This window comes from Syngnathoides biaculeatus, chromosome 16, assembly GCF_019802595.1.
Source record: "Syngnathoides biaculeatus isolate LvHL_M chromosome 16, ASM1980259v1, whole genome shotgun sequence".
Taxonomy (NCBI): Eukaryota; Metazoa; Chordata; class Actinopteri; order Syngnathiformes; family Syngnathidae; genus Syngnathoides; species Syngnathoides biaculeatus.
In genome coordinates, this window is record NC_084655.1 from 14,952,995 (window position 1) to 14,974,064 (window position 21,070).

The 21,070-nt window shown below is 43.6% G+C and overlaps 1 protein-coding gene and 1 long non-coding RNA gene across 3 annotated transcripts in view; one reads left to right on the forward strand and one right to left on the reverse strand.

Annotated features, from left to right (window-relative positions):
* Positions 1 to 21,070, forward strand: part of LOC133514526 (uncharacterized) — a 34,816-nt gene that overhangs the window by 6,797 nt on the left and 6,949 nt on the right. For both annotated transcript variants that reach the window (XR_009798814.1, XR_009798813.1), the window contains exons 3-4: positions 6,776 to 6,881; positions 19,891 to 19,969. This is a non-coding gene — a long non-coding RNA (uncharacterized LOC133514526). The remainder of the gene's footprint in view (positions 1 to 6,775; positions 6,882 to 19,890; positions 19,970 to 21,070) is intronic.
* Positions 998 to 18,496, reverse strand: fscn1a (fascin actin-bundling protein 1a). The gene is made up of 5 exons (XM_061846289.1): positions 17,496 to 18,496; positions 8,079 to 8,235; positions 5,976 to 6,097; positions 4,452 to 4,619; positions 998 to 2,884 (listed from the first exon to the last, which is right to left on the reverse strand). The coding sequence occupies exons 1-5, from the start codon at positions 18,334 to 18,336 to the stop codon at positions 2,676 to 2,678; spliced, it is 1,497 nt and encodes a 498-aa protein (XP_061702273.1). The 5' UTR covers positions 18,337 to 18,496; the 3' UTR covers positions 998 to 2,675.

Genomic DNA, 21,070 nt, shown 5'->3' on the forward strand with positions numbered 1-21,070 from the left:
ACATGGCACTGCTCCATGTTGTCAGAATACTTGCACAGATTCCACATACAATCCAATAGGAGGTCGTTATTAGATGGATTATTGGCAAGTATGAACAATATGATCGGCATTTTTTGTGGTCTCGTCACAATCTGTAGAATAGAATTTTAAAAATCGAACGCTACTGACATTTTGGTGAGAAAATGTCTCAAGATCAAATAGCGTACTAAATCAGGTGTGGTGAAGGACACAAGTGCAGAAACACCAACCAATCGGAAAATAATCAATTGAATAATCAATCTCATCTGCAGCCTTCCGGTGTTGACAGAAATGTTCATGCGTGTTTTCCAGAAACATGCCCATTAGGTTCTTTGAGTACTACAAAGAACCCACAATGTTGAATAGGAAAGTGAATGCCTGTTCAAAACCTTTTAGGATGGTTTTAGAAGACGTCACAATTTAAATGGTCCGAACACCATTATTGTATTGAAAACAACACAAAAAGAATTGCAATTGTATCACTTTAACCATGTAATGTAAATCCAGCCTGGGAAACATCCATCTATCCATTTTCTTTGCCGCTTATCCTCACGAAGGTCGCGGGGAGTGCTGGAGCCTATCCCAGCGGTCAACGAGAACTGTTTGCCAGTCAATCGCAGGGCACACGGAGACAAACAGCCACACTCGCGATCACACCGAGGGACAATTTAGTGTCTAATTAATGCTGCATATTTTTTGGATGTGGGAGGTAACCAGAGTGCCCGGAGAAAACCCACACAGGGAGGTCCGGGATTGAATCTGCGACCTCAAAACTGTGAGGCCGACGCTTTACCAGCGGATCCACCGTGCCGCACCCTTGGAAACAAGTTCCACCAATAGTAATCTTAGATGAATACACAAATGTGACTAATGGCTATATCATTGTTAGAAATTTTGCTTATTGCAAGCATGAAAACTTGGTGAGCGTATATACTGCATAATAGAAATGCTCCTGTGGCAAAAATGAAGTAGAAACAAATTGTTCCAAATCCCAGTTTTATTGGTTGTTTGATTTCAGGTGAACCAATGGTACAAGAGATGAATCCACAATATTAAACAAATTATACAAAAATAATACAAAAGGAAGTTCCAGTTATACAAAGCAAAGCTGTGGATTTTTTATCTTTTTTTTTTCTTTTAACCCATCCAATTTCCTACTGCCCAAAACATAAGCATAAGGCACAGTCATTACCACATAGTCGCCCTTCCACATCTGTTTGTCTTAGCCTTGGTTACCATGGAGACACTTGAGGATAAGTGCACCGTTTAATTATTTGAGATTCTTAACCCTTCATTTAATTACAGTAAAAAAACAAATCATCAGGAGCTGGCTACAATCACATTTCATTTCATAGTGCCAGTAATTGAGTTGAAATAAGGAGGCGCTTAATGGAGAAAACAGGCTGACAAGTCAGAACCGAACATTGAAGTAGAACACATCCTATTTTTCCTTCTCTCGCCTCACTGACAAGCCCAAAAAAAATAAAAACCCAAATCAAACAATATCATCACGCCTGATTTAAGAAGGCAGATGTGACTCTGGTCAAAGTAGATACAGAAAAGAACGCAAAAGAAGCAGCAGCAGATCTGGTTAATGACAAGGCTCTCGAGTGCTTTGTGAAGGATGAGATGCTTCACTGGGTTTGGCTGGAGGAAAAAAAACAAAAACAATAATTGGTGCAAACAGCACATCGTTAGTAGCACCACGGTCCAGTATCAGGTTTGTGCGAGATGACGCCACGGTTGAATCCAGTTTAAATCGCAAAGGCTTCGGTCTACATACATAATGAGGCTCACGTTGTGCTCATCTGATCCCAAAAGCAGCTTTCAAATATTCATTTCAGGGTTTCCCTATTTCACTTCGTCATGATAATGTCTGTGCCTTGGACTTTGACATGTACATCACTCCAAGCCCAAAATGTTATACTTATTTTGTTTCTGGTGAGGTGCCTGAAGTGGTAGCACCTGGGTTTGTTTTTTTATTTTTGTTTTTTTTAATTCTTTTTAAACTGATCTGGGGACAATAGGGAGAGACATTACTTCCTACATCCTGTTTGGTCCCAGACAATCAGACGCCCCACCGACCAATAGGAACACAGCTAGAGGACAACACGGGAAGCTAGTTTACATGTGAACATTTTCATGTTAAGGAGAAGGCCTGACAATCAACAGGCCCGGGAAACACAAACATCTGGTCTGGTTTCGATAGAAGCTTCCAGACAGTTTCTACTCGAGACAGCACACGAGACCCCCGGGTCTCGGAAGCAGATCAAGAATCTGTTTCTTTGGGATCGAGTAGAAGAACACCAATATACAACAGAGACGAGTAGAAAGAAGACCAGTCGGTGCTAAGGCGAGGAAGGGGTGCGCGATGATTAGGGAGAGGGGGACGAGCAGCAAACCAGAGTGGGAGCGAGGGGGAAAAAGTGCACAGCCCCGTGGTAACTATGGCAACATATAGAGGTCGGCAGCTGGGAAAGGGAGGGATAGAAAGGAAGGAAGAAGACACAATAACCTTCCTCTTCCATCCTTCCTCTTCTCTCTGTGCAGTTCAAAATATAAAGTCATACAAGATGTCATATGAGGACGGGTGAAGGGATAAGTAGACGTTTCATTGGGAGGGTGCAGTGTTGTGGTGACTGGGTCCCCCGCACCTCTCAATACTCCCACAGCGTGGCCGTCTCCAGGTCGTCCGCGTTGGCCTTCAGCACGCCGGCGTGGTCGCCGCGGAGATACTTGCCGTCGCCGGCGTGGCGGACGGCCAGCTTGTTGTAGTCGCAAAACTCAAAGAGGAAGTCGACGGGCGTGTCGCTGCTGCTCACCACCGCCTGCTCGTTCCCGACCATCCAGTACTTGCCGGTGGAGTCTGCACACGGGAGACACGATAACGAGTGAGGGATAAATTGAATTACAGCATGCGAAAAGTAGATAATTTTGAATAGCGTTGAGTAGTTTGGCACACCAAGGCCGGGCTAGCACCAAAGTGTACACGCCACCTTACAGTTTGTACGGGAGGAAACACCCCTGCCGTGAATAAAGGGCAGTTTGCAATTTGGAAAAAAAAGTTAAGTCTATGACAAGACCGTGGTAAATGATGAATATGATCTGTTGTGTGGGGGGAGAGTAGCTATACCTGGCTCCATTTTGTGCCCTTAATTTGATATACAAGAGACCACTGCATCCAAGGAAACAACCAATCATAGACAAAAGGCGTGGCTTATGAGTTGTCAATCATTTATCACTCACCTGAGTTATCGTGACTATTTCATCAAATGGCCAATTGCAAATTTCTCTTTTAAACTGAGGCGCAAGTCTTACAATTTATAAAGTTGCTAGTGAGAAAATATCTCAATTTCGTTACAAAAGATTAGACTACTCAGCTAAAGCAAGCAGTTGCTGTTGATTGAATCAAAATTTTTTGAAGCCCACAGAACAGCAGCTCTTTGCAGGATGGCACAGTACAGCCTCAGTTACCGAACAAATCTGTTTTCGAATTGAACGCCCCCAACAAAACCCAGAAATAACGGGCATGGCCAGACCAGCTGACCCACGACGCGCTTTGATGTCAATTCCCACCCCGACGAAAAAACCCGGAAATAACAGACCGAGTGAGGCCCGACCAGCTAACCCACCCACGACGCGCTTTGTCAATGTCAATTCGAACAAACCCCACAAAAAACAAAACAAAACGGAAATAACATAACTCGCGCGGCGGTTGATTTGTTTTTGAACAAATCAGTTTTCGAACCACCCTCTAGAACGGATTGTGGTTGAGAGCCAAGGCTCTACTGTATTTCCAAACACCTTTTTACTTCAGATCACAGAATGTGAAAAGAATGTTGAAAATATTCAGAATTGTAACGCTCCCATCCCATTGAAAATTCTTTCAAAAAAATAGATTCGATTGGTTTTTGCATTTTTTTTAATCCAATAATTAAAATGTTAACTTCCAGTCTGTGATTCTGTGAATCAGGAAAGACTGATAATACAGGGACAACTATTTTTAAAGTGGGACCTTGTGACTTAGTAGTAGATAAACCAAAAGGATGTCAAGCCTCTCGGTAGTTTTGCGGACGTAATAATAATAATAATAATAATAATAATGAAAATAAAAGCTAACGGATTTTGCAGTCAAAAAATAATGCATTTGCAATTTTATCAAGATACGCGCCAAAATTTCATTGTTTCTTCTTTCCTTCATAAATGAATGGGTTTTTGCATAACCCTGCTAACAAACAAAAACATCCGCCTTTGTACATAATGAACCAGATTGAATCGCTCTTTTTTGAGTAAATTCACTAAAGGGCCTGATAAAAGATGTAATCCTTTTCATGCCTGCAGGAGGTCCAAGAACAATGAGTCTCTGGCACTTTGAGAGCACATACAAGTGCAGCTCATTATGCACACAGAGGCCGACATGAAAGCACACTGACCTTGCAGGCTATAGGCGCCATCTCTGAACTCCAGCGTGAAGTAGTCGTAGGAGGAGCGGTTAGAGTCCAAGGTCCCGGTCACCTTCCTGCAGCCGATGAAGCCGTGCTCGCCACGCAGCACGATGATGGGGCGGTTGATCAGCTTCATGATGAATTCCTCTGACTCCCCTGGGGGAGTTAAATGAATTTCATTTTTTTATTATACCCAGGTAATGCTCGTTACTTGCTAGCAGTCATTGTGGTAGAGTTCTTATGTGAGCTGACTAACTGAAGCATAAATTCTCTAATATGGAGATACGGTTTCTAAAAATAGCCATTTCAAAATCAAACACTAAAGAAGTCAAGATGAGCAAACACCGCTTAAAAAAAAAAAAAAGTGTATTAAAATTTTAACTTCTGATCTTGTTCATTCAACATGCCGCATTTACTTTGACTGCAATATCCTTTTAAAAATATCTGCGCTGAAATAATCAGGGCGACTAATTCACAGTTTGAGCTAAAATTAACATGAAAATCAAAGCGAAGATTGACAGTTTCACGATCACAGATTACAGAGCTTGTGCACGTGACGTCACCAATTTCACAGCACCATGTTGTTGGTCAAAAAGAGCCGTTCGACAGTGTGGGGGACATTGAACCGGAGCAGGATATTCAAAATGCCCGAGACTTGTTGTGCTGTTGGTTTTTACAACAGACGAGATAGATATTCAAAGAGATCATTGTATGGAATACCAGATGAAAAGACGAGAAAAGATCAATGGGATTGGCAATTAAACGTGATGGATGGTGTTGGCCACACGTTAAACTTTGGCAAACCTCTCCGTGAGAGACTTTTTTTTTTTTTTGTTTTAAATATGCATTGTTCGCAAATGAGTTCATTGCGTTTTTTAAAAAAAGAAAATAACCCGTCTGTCGCGGAGAGCTTTATATAGGTTAACGTGTGGCCATAACACGCTTCCGTGTATGGGGGGCTGAAGCCTATCCCAGCGGTCACTATGTGGTATTTATTCTTGATTGAGAACAGATCCAGCAACAAAGTATTTGTATGCATCCAGAATTTTCTGAGCTTTCAAACTTTTCCGTGTAAATCTTGACAACTTACTCACCAGATAAGTGTATAAATTCAGTTGTCCAAGACAAGCAGAAGCCGGTTAACGATCCAATTTCTTATCGGCAAAAACATCGACTTCTGCATTAAATATGGGTCCTCTATGCCAAGTGTCTCTCATTTCTCTACGTAACTTCGTTTATTATCACCTTCTAAATGTTTAACGGTATCGGACAAAACTCTGGGAGACGTATTTTCATGTCATCTCCAACTGATTTAGCATTGAAGAATGCTTTGCTTAGAAAGTCAATATGTGCAGTCATGTGATTTCGGTGACGTAGGTGCACGAGCTCTATAGCAAACCAACCCAAATGTTTTCATAGTACACGAATGGTATAAAAAAAATGTTAGAAAATATTTTTCCTAAAGTAATCAGGAAGGTTAAACATGGATGATACTCAAGGAGTCAAACTGACCGGCGGCGTCAATGGTGGCTGCTAGCTGGCCATTTTTCTTCGCGGCAACGTATTTCCCGTTGGCTGCCCGCAGAGTCAGCCTCTTCCCACGCCACTCGATGTCAAAGTAGCAATTAGTTGACCTACAGACCGACAAATGAAAAGGCACGATGAGATCACATCCACGTGGCACCAGCGTGAGACGCAAGTGTAAACACCCGCAGCTGTTTCGCGATTGGCTACAGCGACAAACTGCTGGATTTGAAGCAAGCGCCTTTATTCATCTGCCTCTACTCGGCACAAAGTATTGCTCAAATAATGCCGTCTGGTCTAGATTTCACATACAAGAAGAAAGGCTGCGTTTTAAACAATTTTCCCTCGTAGAGCTGACACAGAATTAAATATGGTTTCACGTGGAAGGTGTCAAGAGAATAAAAGGGAGAGTGCAGTAATGGAATGTGGCCGCCTTGTGATGATTGTCTCAGTTTTGTTTTATCTCAGGTCGATGTTTTTGAGATAAGTGAGGAAGGTTACTGGGACCTCTGAAGTCAAACTGTTCTAGAATGCTGACTGACCTCCAGTTTTAGATTCAAAACCAAGGAAATAATGGAAATACTTTTGTAGGAGTACTCCTTCTCACAGTCAAACTGGAACCTATAATTGCCATTAAAAAAAAAAACCTCAATTAACTATACAGGCAATGATTTAGTTAACATTTGATTAAACAGGAAATGATTTAGTTAATGTTTAAAAATTATCATCTGCCGTCCAAGTGTAAATCATAATGGTGTCAATTAAGTGTCCATTTGCCCTCTTCACAGTCTGCAGACTCCAAGGGTCCACTATCCAATAATTGCAGATTCTTCTCACAGACAAGGTCTCATCCCCTCATCGTCATCCTTCAAACTCCAGGAGTATTCAACAAAGGTAAAATTGATGTTTAAATGTATATCCATTTTATTTGTCATTCTTTATGATAAACAATGTACATTTGTTTGTATTTTGGGGTGTCTGGAACTAGATTTATATTTCCTGTGGGAAATATTGCTGTAGTTTCAGCTTCTTTAGTCAGATTTCTGGGAAACTGAATAATCAAAAACAGATATTCTACTTTTGTCATTTTGAGCTGCCTCTCACAGGTAAATCTTGGAATTACGGCATCTGGTGTGGCGCTAGGAATTTTGCGATTGTTGGTGGCAGTATCGTTGTGTGGTGGGACTATGGGAACCATTACAACATATCAGTTTCCCCCTCCTCACTACCCACATTGTGTGCTCTCTTAAAGGGCTGCACAAGATGGTGGGGGGGAGGTGCAATATATATTGCAATGTGAAATAATACAGGATCAGTATTGGGTTTTTTGTTTTGATTTTTTACACAAAGTTGTTCAGTTACTACAGCATACCAGCACGTTTTACAATCATTTAATCTTTTGAGCATGTTCGAATGAGTCTGAGCACTTAACATTGCAGTTGATTCACTGTATATTACATTACACCAACATCACAGTAAACCCTGTAATCCGAATACTGTACTCACGTAGATCGAGGACTATGCTCGAACGAAATATCGTGCATCCTTCATCTTACGTTTTGAAAAGTGGTCAAGTCTTTATAAATTAACAAAAAAAAAAATATATGCTTCCTCCTTTTGCTAATCATTCCCCAATTTAACACAATTAGGTGGTATTCAAATCACATTTGTGTAACACAAACTGGAGATGCACAAGCTATGTGGGTGAAAAGAACCAAACTCTTCAACTGAATTAGAACAACGACAATGGGCTTTTCTCGAGCCACAAAATAAAGTAGCCAGACACAAAGAATCGGAGTCAAGGGTTAACAGCTAGCACTGTTGCTAGACATGAAAGAAAAATCACTCTGCACAGGTTGAGGCTGCAGACAAATGCATTCGGTCCCCCTCAACATGGCAAGGCCTTGACCCCATTCACCCACGCGTCACATAGGACCCCATACACACATACACAGGCCTCAAGTATCTCAAACGAGCAGCTGGAACTACAAACTAAGATTAGTGATGGACTATCTGGTTCTCCATTATCCTCCTGGGCCCTGAGAGCAGTGATCCATTGAAACACGTGTGATGGTGGTGTCAAAAACATACTTAGTCGAAGCGGTGCACTGAAGGCCTCCGTTGGCAGTGAGGGTCCAGTATTTCCCAGCAGCGGTGCGGAACGCGCACTTCCGGTTCTCACGGCAAATCTCCACTTGGAAGACTTCCTGGTCACCTTCCTCATCCTGATTGGCTGAGAGATCCATACCTGGGGACACACAGGGGTTAGTTTGTGGGGGGGAGGGGTCGGCTGCAAATAGAGATGATCCAGATGCACGTGGGCAAATCGTCTGGTTAGGATCAGACATCTCGAATGAGCGACAGACGGTTTGGATTAGCGCAGGATTTCACCCCGCACGCACCACCGTGAAAGTACTCAACTCGTGACCTCATTAACATCAGCGCACTCTCACAATGAGCCAAAGAGGCCTCAACAGTGTCAATCTAGGGATAGCATACATAACTGTACACACATATACACATGCAGCTCATAGTGCACAATACATGCTATTGTGCATTATGAGGTCATAGTTGACCGATGCCGGCAGCCCCGAGAAACAAACTGACTGTTGCCCTGTTGCGTAAAAGTCCACAGAAAGACGAGTGTTCGAGCCATCCAACGTAATCATGTGCTCAATATTTTCATTCATGGACACCCTCCTAGATGCTGCAGGCTCATTTTTCCAGCGTTCTTGTTTCTCTGTAGGCCCGCCGTCACAATACTAAAATGGAACATTCCATTAGCTTCAAGAGTCCGCTGAAAGTAAAGCTGAACAACAAAAATGAGAGTTTACACCGGTGACCTCGAGCTGCAGATGTCCGGGAACATCCTGCTCAGTTTTTCTTTTTTCCAAACCCAAACGTTATCTTGAGGTCATTTATAAGACTTTAAAAGTATTCCTATGTAGCCAGTGTGACAATGTGTCTTTTAGAAGGCATCCATCTCTCCAACTGAAGCCAAACAATGACTATGTGGTACAAAAATGTGGCACAAACCAATTGGGCAAGCTTCATTCCGGGAAAACCTCTTCCAACAGCAACATACATAAAACACCAAATATTCTGTGGTTCATCACAACAGGACAAATGTAGAGCACAATAGCGAAGATTTGCTTTTTCCCCTCGCCATCAATCACATGTTCACATCAACAATTGTTACCCAGCGAATTCGTAGGGCGTGACAGTTTGTATCTGCTGGCCTCCCAAAAGGAAAGAAAATGGAATTGTCTGCCGACACTGGTGTACTAAGAGAAAAACTCAGACCCCACCAACGCAAAAGTGACCTAAAATCCAGGTGGGCCTCAGTCCACACAGTAACGGTTATGTAATGTGTAACAGTGAAGAATTATTGTTTTTAAGGGGAGGTGCAAAAAAAAAATAGCTTGTCACATTATTCGTCGTTGGTTGGGCACTCACTAAAAGCAACTCCAAAACTTGAGACCTTTGCTGGCATATAAAGTTGCTCCAGATATGTGCAGACACGCACACACACAGATGATTGAGAGGGAAAACATAACAGACCTTAATGGAAACCACATGTTCAGAGAAGATGAGAACTAGCAGCAACAGAGAGCTTGAAGGAGGAGAATTATAACAAAAAGAGTAAAATTCCACCTTTAAGTCAAGACATCGTTGATCAGCACTAATCGGCACAGTTTCCTACTCAGGTCAAAACTTAGCACAGTAGCAGTCGGGAGTTTATACATTCGTCTGTCATCGGTGCTGCGAAGGGCACGATTTATAAACTTGTGTACAACATGTGAGGGTTGAAATCCGAAAAGCTGAGGCGCAGCACGATGGAGACTGGGTTGACAAAGAGATCAGGCAAGATGCATCAAGGAGAACAAAGCAGTGGTTTGGGTATGATTTAGAAGGAACTGCAAACCCCTGATATGAGTAGGAGGGACGCTGGCATACCAGCCGTTTTGTCACAAGATGATGTTAAAAGAGCAAAGAACCACAGTAAAGATTCATTTGGTTCACCAAGGAATTCTTCAGTGGATCCGACTGGTATAGTTGTGGCTAAGAACTTGTCCAATAATGACCTTTATTGTTTAAAGTAAACAACCCCCCCCCCCCAAAAAAAAAAAAAAAAGTCTGTCCTATCTCTTTCAGAAACAGCCATCAACAATTCATAGTTAATGGTTCTTTGCATAATATCGTGTAGACAGATGTACAAGAAAGTAAAAAATAAAAAGTAAAGCTGGTCTTCTGAAAACTGTGTGAAAATTTCAAGAGTTTCCGCAAGAACTGTTGCCCAGTAAAACAAAAATATTGTTGGAATTTGGAAGGATGGAATAGTCCAGCAAAGTTGAAGGAAGAGTCACTAGCAAGTATAGAAGACTGAATTCAAAGCTCGTCATCTGACCTGACCATGTTTGTTGCAAGGATAATATAATCTGTTATAATCGCATACATGAACTGCAACTCAAATATCCATCATTTGCAAAAATAAATAAATACAAATCAGTCAAAACAGAGCACTCCTTTCCTTCAAGATACCGGTACTTCATACTACAGCGAACTTTGGCCAAAACTGTAGTGGAACAATGTTTGGGTGTGGATAAATTGTTTTTTTAAAACACACACAAAAAAAAAAGCCTTGGAGAGGTTAGATCACAAGAAAAATATACAACACTGACATAGACAAAACATTACGGTGACGCCTGGAGAAACAAAGCCATGACCCAGGGAGGGCATTACTGTGAGTGAGTGTGTGTGTGTGTGTGTGTGTGTGTGTGTCTAAAAGCCACATACTGTAAGTGTACGCTGGTCACTTTGTTTTTTTTTTTTTTTAAATGTTCCCAAAGGGAAGCTGGAACAAATCTGCACACCACAACAAAAGTGACCACACATGCAGAAACCTCCATAACCACACACACAAAAACACCCTCTTCATCTTTCTGTCCACCTCACTCTGCACATCCATTCTGATGAAGACGGAAAGGCATAGATTGTGGGCCACTGTGTGTGAGCCAGAACCAGAGGTCCGCTGTGAACGCACGCAATTGTATCCAGTTTAATCGCCCGTGTGTGTGTGTGGGTGTGTGTGTGTGTGGACTATTGTTCAGCAGGCCTGACTAAGGAGGTGGACAGCTGGGGCACAAATGGGGAGCGACCAGATCAGCCTTTGTTCTCTTTTCAGATGCACGGTCCCCTCCAGCCCGTCCTGGCTTCAAAAAAATAAAAATGGCCTAATCAAGTGGCGGGAAACTCACACTTACTCCCCTTCCTGTATCAAATCACGGGATAAATTGATTTTCGACTCATGCTGAGTGTGAAGGGCATTTCTGTAGAGATACACCCACACAGGAAGCCTAAACTATGACGATGATTTCATGCCCCCGCCCCACCCCCGCAACACCCGGATCGTCTGGAGAAACCTAACAAGATGGTCTTTAAACATATCAGTTTACACATTCTGGAGCAGCCAGAAAACGCAGAACGATAAGAGCAATCACTTGTCCTCTTTTCCCCTTACTGTGCGCGCACGGTCACAGCTTACGGAATTCTGTGTGTCACGTTTCATTTCCTGCCAGCTGGAGGAGGTGAAGGACACACAACTGGTGTCAGGGCTCTTTTGGCAAAGCACACAGAAAAAGGTGGACAGAAAACAAACCTGTTGTGAAGCAAAGCTGAGATTTGTCGGCAACAGACTATGAAGTAGATCAATGAAAGACAATTTGATGTAATTCTGCCTCCCTTGAGAATAAAACTGGAAACTCTTTACTTCTTTCGGCTTGTCCTGTTAGGGGTCTCCACAGCGCGTCATCTTTTTTCTATCCAAGCCTATCTTGTGCATCTTCCTCTCTAAAACCCACTATCCTCATTTCCTCCTTCACCACATCCATCAACCTTTTCTTTGGTCTTCCTCTCGCTCTTTTGCCTGGCAGCTCCATCCTCAGCACCTTTCTACCAATCTCTCCTCTGAACATGTCCAAACCGTCCAAGTCTGCTCTCTCTAACCTTGTCTCCAAAACATCCAACTCTAATGAGCTCATTTCTAATCCTATCCAGCCTGTTCACACTGAGCAAGAACCGCAGCATCTTCATTTCTGCTACCTCCACTTCTGCTTCCTGTTGTCCCTTCAGTGCCACCGTCTCGAATCCGTACATCATGGCCGGCCTCACCACTGTTTTATAAACTTTGCCCTTCATCCTAGCGGAGACTCTTCTGTCACATAATACACCAGACACCTTCCGCCAACTGTCCCATCCCGCTTGGACCAGTTTCTTCACTTCCTTACCACACTCACCATTGCTCTGGATTGTTGACCCCAAGTATTTGAAGTCATCCACCCTCGCCATCTCTTCTCCCTGGTCTATAGTGTAAGATCTACGCTATCGTAGCCTCCAGCCTCAGTAAAATAAGGACAGTCAAGTTTGTAAAGCTCATGTATTAGGATCTTGGTACTGGTTAACCTAATGAATTGTCCAGTTGGCGTCTGTTTTATATGGCAGTTCATTCATCGACCAAGATCAATCAAACTACAAACTCTGTAAAGCTTTTCCCCCCGCCTACCCCCTTCACAGGCCATTTACACAAAGATCTCCCCTTCGGCATCTGCGCTTCAAAGACCAGATGCACCAACGTCCTGGACAAAATCACCTCAGGACGCAAGTGTTCCTCACAAAGGAACAGACCACATTTGACGCCTCAGGCCCAAATTGGAGTAAGCCAATACCACCCACGCTAATGTTCCTTAATGTATTGGCCAGGAGGCTAATTTTCAAGTAACCTCCTAAATTTTTCTCCATTTCCTTTTGGAAACTGATTTGACCCGGTCAATTTACACTCCATAGGTCATAATACTCAGGGGGATTTTTACAGCAAATGTGTCACAAAAATTTAGGCCCTATAAACTCCAGTCCACTCTTCTGAGACGGCAATAAAATACATTGTTGCGACAGTGAAAGATGACCCCCATCTCCCTCCCCATATTAGCTACTAATGCCGGTGTGGAACCAGACGCAAAGACCAGTCAGTGGTCAGCAAACAGGAAATGATGACCTCTTAAAGGCACTCTGCCTTCAATCCCAACACTTAAAAAGGCCATTGAGCTGAAGGCTAACGGACTCAAAAAAGTGTCCAAGTCCATAAAGGGTCTCTCTGGGAGTTTGGGAAAATCTCCTGAGCAGGGATGTTTGCAAGCGAATGAAATGAGCACCTGGAAGGTTTGCTTTCATGACTATTAGGTAGGCCACAACCGCTAATGACAGGAAACAGGTGGGAGACACATTTAAAATAGAATTTTGAAATACTGACGACATATAGATGAAATCCATACAGGCACATATTTTAGTCCACTGCCCTAAGAAAATGCGATGTACACTATAGATAGATTCTTCCCAGCTTCTTAGTTTCGGCATACTGTTGTTAGCGCTAGGGTTTCCGCCCACATCCCAAAAACAAGGTCAATTGAAGACTATAAATTGCCCATACATCTGAATGGTTATTTGTTTATATGTGCCCTGCGATTGGTTGGCAACCATTTCAGGGTCAACCGCACCTTTTGGCCGAAGATAGCTTGGATAGGTACCAGCACGCCCGTATCCCTCGTGAGGATAGGCAGATGCAGAGATCCCCTCACTAAAAGCAGTAATAGTTATAATAACAGAGGAGAAAGTGATAGGTTTGTGAGTATTGCTGCATAATACACAACTGGCAAATTTGGAGTTTACTTTAAATTTCTAAGATCAATGTAAAATCTATGCTAATTTCCCCTCACACCATTTATGGCGCTTCAACATATTTTAGCATTAAGCTAGTACACCAAATTGTTTTGGTTGAACAGTTGTTTGAATATGCAAATGTTCAATTAATTTTTTTACCTATTTAACAGTAAACAAGAATGAAGCAAGCGTGCTCTGCCTCTTGATGGGAGAACCGCAAGAGCGAGAACTGAAAAGTGTATTTTCAATTATTGTTACATGTCAGTTTTAAAAAGTTTGAAGGGGAAATTCACTGGTTTGCATTAACAATGTATCCAATAGGTCATGTAAAATGTACTCTGTTTTGACAATGTGATGTTAAATCCTCTCTCATTTAATAGTCTTTTGAGAAGATTTTTTTAATCGACAATTTCGAATTTTCAGGGGCGCTGCCATTTTCGCGAGTCACATGACCTACGTCGGCGTATGGGACGTGTTACGTTCCAAACGCTCGATTACATAGGACACCATTACGCCCCGGCTGTGATTTCTCACATTTATCCGCATCTGATGAAGAAATAGCAATATCGGTTGATCGGGAAGACGGAGGAATACTTCCATACACAGCCGTGAGCTTACTCATTACAATGAGAAACAAGTTAATTTTTTTTGAAGAGTCCCCCCCCCCCAATGTCCATTTAGGGGCTCTGTATCTTTCAGATATTCAGAGATTCCGTGCAGGTCTGAAACATATCCCCGCCATTCACTTTATCAATCTTAAAGGTAAAAATAATAATTACTTTGTGGAAGAGGGCTTCACGTTACTATTGAACAAGAGGTTAAAGCATACGAAATGAGGCTTTTATGCCAAAGACAACCAACATTCAAAATTCTGACAAGATAAAGACAACTGCATTGTCTTGCCTTGAATCGTGCAAAGTTCCTCAATACCAAAATTAACAGTTCTGATACAACTCAGCAGAATTTGGACCGACAGCTTAACCCTGGTTTCCCCTAACGCAAGCCAGGCCACTCCGACCGCCATGTTGGCTCCAGTCGGCCACGGAGGGAAGCTAGGAGCAGCTGTAGGTCCCAAAACATCTGGAGCCAGTTTAATTCCGATCGGGTTTTGAATACGCATCACAAAGGATCCTGCTTTTTGGCGTTGTGAATATGGACTTCCTTTTGGGATTGTCATTAAAAGACAAGATCACGCAAACATGCACAAGCGGAACTTTAAAACGCAATTTCCACATTTCTGGCACAGGCCTGTTCGCTACAGAAAGCGCCGCCACGTACTTCCGACGGAGCAGTCGCTGGACTCCATTTTGTGGAGCCGGGAGAGAAAGTGCTGATGGGTAGAAAAGTGGATAAATGAGCCATTGACAAGTAAACACAGCGAGGAGATGGAACAAAATGGGCTCAGAGTGTCGCAGAGCGATAGGAGTTGAAAAGAAAAAAAAGGATCTCTTTGGAAAAGAGGGAGCCAAACCACAAGGGCTCAGCTGACCACGCACCAAATGGAGATTTCGAGCCAAATCCCATTTTTGTAATGCTACGCATTAAATCCAGTGCTAATCATTTTCTGTCTGATCTAAGTGAGACGTGCATGTTTCAAATCATTCCTCCCTCACCCACCCCCACATGTAAAACAATGCTCACCGACACAGTCGGCCCGTTCATTCTAGTTGGTCTTGATTGCTTCTGACCCTTAACGCACAACAGACACGCCTGATGGCTTTAAGACCGTGGGGGGAGGGCCGCCATTAGGGAAATTACGCAAGAGGTGCGATGGCAAAAAGGAAGGAAGAAAGGTAAAGGAAGGAGACGAGCTTTTGTCTTACCCACTCGTGCAGCTGGAAACCACAACCATCACACTCATTCATCCGAGGGAGGCTGCTAACGTCGGGTCGCTTAGCTAGTCTCCTACAAGAATCATTCAAAGATATTTTTATGGCAGGGGTGTCAAACTCATTTTTCCTCGCGGGCCACATTGTGCTTCCGGTTTCTCTGCGAGGGCCGATATGACTGAAACAATACAAATATTTAATCTACTAATTTACATCAATTTATGATCGACTTGTGGAATCAGAAATCAAGGGTAATGTGTTTTTCAACTATTCATGTTTGGTAACAAAAAAAAAAAAACTATCATTAATGATGCATGACAATTTGAAATTTTTTATACAAATTTTGACAAGAATAATTGAATTTGACATTCTAGATTTGGCTTCGCGGGCCACATAAAATCATGTGGTGGGCCGGATTTGGCCTCTGGGCCTCAAGTTTGACACCATGCTTTATGGACAATTCCACTGATGAATGTTTTTCATTTGCCATCTCGCCTATATGGATAAAATATTTATTGGTGAGAGCAACAATCTGGAGTCCAGTACAAATGTCAACCAAAGAATAGAAAGAATAGAAGAATAGCAACAGATCGACGTAAACGGGATGTGAGCAGGGGAACACAAAGCTTGAAATAAGCCGATTGGCTGCCAGCCCTCCTAGTTAGATATTTGAATTCTAAAGCAGTCGATGGCAACAAACGTGACTTTTAACGTGCAAAATAGGCCAAAGATGAGCCCAACAAATACTCGCAGAAGCTCAAAGTTCTGGGGGCTAGAACGGGGTGTGCCACTGGGATGTTCTACTTTTAAGATCAGTATAAATGTGAATAATGGAACACATGGCATGAAGACAAGCAGGCCTAAAGGCCTCCTTTGTTGCACTCTTTCCACCGCAGTCACCAGTAAAATAAGAGAATTACAGGTTTCCACCCAAAATGGACTCTTGGCATCAGGTTTGTGGCTTCATGATCATGTTAATATCCATATTTATATCCCTCTCAATTGGCACCCACTGGTCAAATGTGACTGATCAGCAGTTACCAATCATTTTAGTTTTTTGTGACATGTGTGTGGTGAATTTTGCTGTTGTGGCATCAAAATGATCAAAACTGGTTGGGGGAGTTAATCTTTTTATACAGGACGGGGTTTTCTTTAATTCTAAACCCTGAGAAGGGACAAGTTGAATCAAAATGTGATAAGATCTAAAGCAGTGATTTCACTGACATAGATGAACAAAGACTATTTATTGGAAATATTTTTTTAGCAATTACATAAAATTGGATAACTTCCTACGGCACACCTGAAGATCGCTCATGGGACACTAATGTACCCCAGCAGACTGTTTGGGAATCACTGATCTAAAGCACAGGTGTCAAGGTGCCAGATCCGTGATTTTATGTGGCCCACGAAGCCAAATCTAGAGTGTCAATTTCAATTATTCTTGTCAAAATTTGTACAAAAATGTCAAATTGTCATGCATCATAAATGATAAAGTTGAGATATTGGACGCATTTTCGTGTTACCAAACATGAACAATAGTTGAAAACTCCACGGATAGGTTTCCAATGACGTCACCACCACCCTTAGCCCAATCGGAAAAATTCAAGGTAGAAAAAAAACTTCCCCTATCATCTGTGTTCTTTGACCTCCATGACACACAAGATGGCGTAATCGTAAACCTATCCATTAGGCCTGATTTCTGATTCCAAAACTAGTTCATAAATTTCATGTGTAAATACGATCAGGCGAAAGATTTTCATGGATTCACGGCCCACTGAGGGAATGTAACTACAATATGGCCCACAACAAAAATTATTTTGACACCCCTGATCTAAAGCCTAAAGGAGAGTGGGGGAGGGGTAACATTGACGACCCCCCCCCCCCTAGAGCCGCCACTGGCAGTATGCGTACAAGACGTTGTAGTCAAACATGCCATCACAGTAATTCGACTTCCTCTGACACACACCTTGTCGGGTGGAGACGTTCCTCTCGTTGGCCGCAGTGAGGACCACCTGCGGGTGGCTCTGCTCCAGCTGGAAGAGCTCGTCCTTGCCCACGCGCGCGCTCTTGCCGGACTTCATGGTGCCGGAGGGCCCGGACGGCGCCAGGTACTTGCCGCCGCAATCCCTGAACGCCACCTTGCCGGAGCGAAACTCCAGCGTGTAGCCGGTGCTCTTGTCCGCGGCGGCCACCAGCGCACCGTCGTTCCTCAGGAAGCGGTTGTCGGAGGTCTGCAGGTGGTAGCGCTGCTCTCGGAACACCAGCGTGATGGTGGAGTCCACGCCCCACGGGACGTCCCTGTCGATGGCGATCTCGTCCGCCTTGGAGCTCAGGTGCGCGTAGCGTTTGCGCGTCAGGCTGAAGATGTTGACCTGCGGGTGCATGGCGATGTGCACGCTCCATTTCTCCGCCACGGACGCTGTCTGCGCGAAGCAAATGATCCGGTCCTCGGTTCCGCCCAGGTAGCGGCCGAAGGGTTCGGACTGCAGGGACCAGCGGCCGTCGTCGTGCGCGGTGATGATGAAGCGGCACTCGGGGCCGGGCGCCTCGCTGTCCCCGGTCACGTTGCCGTCCTTGTCGGTGGCGATGTAGCGGCCCAGATGTGACTTGAGCAGGAACACGTTGCCGCTGGCGTCGTCGCCGCTCTGCTCCAGGGTCCAAATCTGCTTCTTCTTCATGCTCGACGCCGAGGCGTTGATTTTGAAGCCGAACGTCTCGGCGGTCAGGTATTTGTTGCCGCAGTTGATGAGACCGAACTGGATCTGCAGCATGTCGCTGGTTCCGTTGGCGGCGCCGTTGGTTGTCATGGTCGTGTCTGAAGCCGGTTGAATTTCCGAGCGGAGCTGCGTGCCTGTTCGAGGGGGGGATGCTGTGGTGCCTCGCGTGCTTCTCTTTGTTTGAGGAGAGTGTCCGTGAACGCGCGCGCCCGCTCCTCTGCCTGCCTCATCAGCGCAAGCACGCCGCCACAGCTGCAGCGTATATAAGAGGCGGTGACGTCAGCGCCGGGCCACGCCCCCTGCGCTGCTACGAAAACTGCGGCCTCCTGGTCAAGGGAGCCTCGCTTTACACGCTACTACTTTTGCAGAGCCGCTAAAAGTATTTGCCTTCTACTCAAGTAGTAGTAGAAATTACAAGGAGAAAAAAAACAAAAGGGACTTAACTCCTTTACTTGAAAGTTAAGAAGTGCAGACTTTGTAAATATAAACATGACACTGGACATTTAATGGACTCACCTGTACAATAAATGTGTTGCACTGTAAGGTTACGCACCAAAACTTCTTACTTTATTTATCCATCCATTATCCTCACAAGGGTCGCGGGGAGTGCTGGATCCTATCCCATTGTCAACAAGCAGGAGGCCGGGTGCACCGTGAACTGGTTGCCAGCCAATCGCAGGGGACAAAGAGACAAACAGCCGCACTGACAATCACACCGAGGGGCAATTTAGTGTCTCCTATTAATGCATGTTTTTGGGATGTAGGAGGAAACCGGCATGCCCGGAGAAAACCAATGAAGGCACGGGGAGAACATCCAAACACCACACAGGCGGGGCCGGGATCGAACGCGGGTCCTCAAAACTGTGAGCCCAACGCTTTCCAGATGATCCATCGTGCCGCCACCAGAAATTATTATTCTCAATATTACTGTTGTTATAATGCACATCTTTATTTTTTTTTTAATGTCTGCATGACATCCCATCCACCCTATCTACATTGATTCCAATATACATCCGTCACATTTATAAATGTATTTATTCTTTTATTTGTCTTTTACGCTGCAATTTGTCATTGTTTTACAATTTTTTAAAAAGCACAAAAAATGTACAAAATATGTCATGAATGGATGTGTTACGCCTAAAAAAATTGCTTCAGTCATTCAACTATGGAGAACGTATTAATGTATAAAAACCTTGACCCAACATTAGCTGTATTAGTTTTTCCTTCAGTTTGAGCAGTTTCAAAGATAATTAAACTGGGAAACTTTCTGCAAGGGAATTTTTTTCTGTTTTGTTTTCGTTCTGCCAAGTTATCAAAGCCGGGACGGTAATCAATGTTTGTCGAGTTACAAAGTGAGACAGCAAGTTAACCGGCAAGTAAGCGAAGGGAATTTATTTTGCCCACGAAACCTCGTTAACATTATAACTCATATTGTGACCAATGGGGGAACCCAAGCAGAAAAATAATGGCTTGATAACACTGGCTAGCTAGCTGTCGCTCGCTTCCTGGGAGGGTCTGTAACAGAAAGACTATTTTCTCCAGTGCGCTGTACCAACCAGACCAATTTGGCTATGTGGCAGCCATGTTGGGAGGGTCGACTTTTCCCTGAAACATACACTAACGTACTGCACGTTACATTTTCAGGGTGGAAACAACATGTAAACTCCAAGCAGGATGTCCTGAGCTGAGATTCAAACCAGCAACCTCTCGACCATGAGGCAAGGTAGTCATTCCTTTCTTCGTAAACTGTAATATCGCAACGTGTTCTCTAACTTGCACAGATAGACTCTAGTCATGAGGATGGCGGGATGTGTGCATCGTCGCACAATAGCTCCATTGATGGCGAGCACGCACATCAGAGGGAAGCAGCGATCTGGCTCTATAAACAAAGAGGCCAAACAAATCTTGGCCTCAATCTTTTGGGTGCTCGCGCATGACATGCAATCAGCATTTCAAGCCATATTTCGGTGCACGTTAAAGGTACAGACGGAGCTCAGCCTTTAAGCTTTGTGGGCAGCGAGTGAGCGGTGGAGTCTTCAAAACCTCATTGGCTCCCCGAATATTATTGATGTTCTTGTTGCTAAGCAGAGGAAATCTCCAAGTTGTGGCAATCGGTGTGAAATCCCCGATTTCCTCACTCAAATATTAGACTCCAAATTGTATTCTGTTGACTAAGAAGTAAGGACTAAGAAAGGAAGCATAAAAAAATGTACCTCTCTGCCCAGAGCAAATTCCAACAAAGACTTGTGTCCAACTTTAAAGACGTGCTTCTAAATCATACATTATGGACAAAAGTATAAGAACAGCTGTTTCTCACAGAAGGAATAAATCGTGCTAGAAAATATTGAGTTGCTCCCGTCATTGCACCAACAACTGCGTCCATTCATCTGGAAAAAATTAGATGGCAATCATGTATTTTGGAGGATATCTGCGGGAGTTTTTGGTTTATTCATCCAGGACATCCTGGGACACTTAAGGGACTCAGAGTTGCCGATGAGCAGAAACTCTCTAGTTTTATTACTTGCAGTGCAGCATCGGACTTTCAGACATTTGACTCTTTCGATTCAATTTTGTAGATCACATCATAAGTATAGAAACTGCATTATTGCATTTTGACGGAACACATTTGAAAAGTTAGGTAGGAAATGTTGGGAAGCGCTTCTGCTAATGTTTGGCCCAGCAGTGAATACCTTGCTGGCCATGACGCCAACACAATAATAAATACAATCAATTATCAAGTCAATCCAGTTCTGACACTGTCCAAAGTGTGCTTTTTTTGCAAACCCTGACCTCTTTCGAAACCTTCGCGTACCTAATGTTGTGG

What these genes read in the sequence shown, in the direction of transcription:
- fscn1a (XM_061846289.1), bottom strand. Translation starts at nt 18,336, where the DNA reads ATGACAACCAACGGCGCCGCCAACGGAACCAGCGACATGCTGCAGATC. An exon ending in GAACGTCTCCACCCGACAAG is followed by an intron (nt 8,236 to 17,495) that starts GTGTGTGTCAGA and finishes GTGTGTCCCCAG; the next exon opens with GTATGGATCTCTCAGCCAAT. An exon ending in AGCCACCATTGACGCCGCCG is followed by an intron (nt 4,620 to 5,975) that starts GTCAGTTTGACT and finishes TAACTCCCCCAG; the next exon opens with GGGAGTCAGAGGAATTCATC.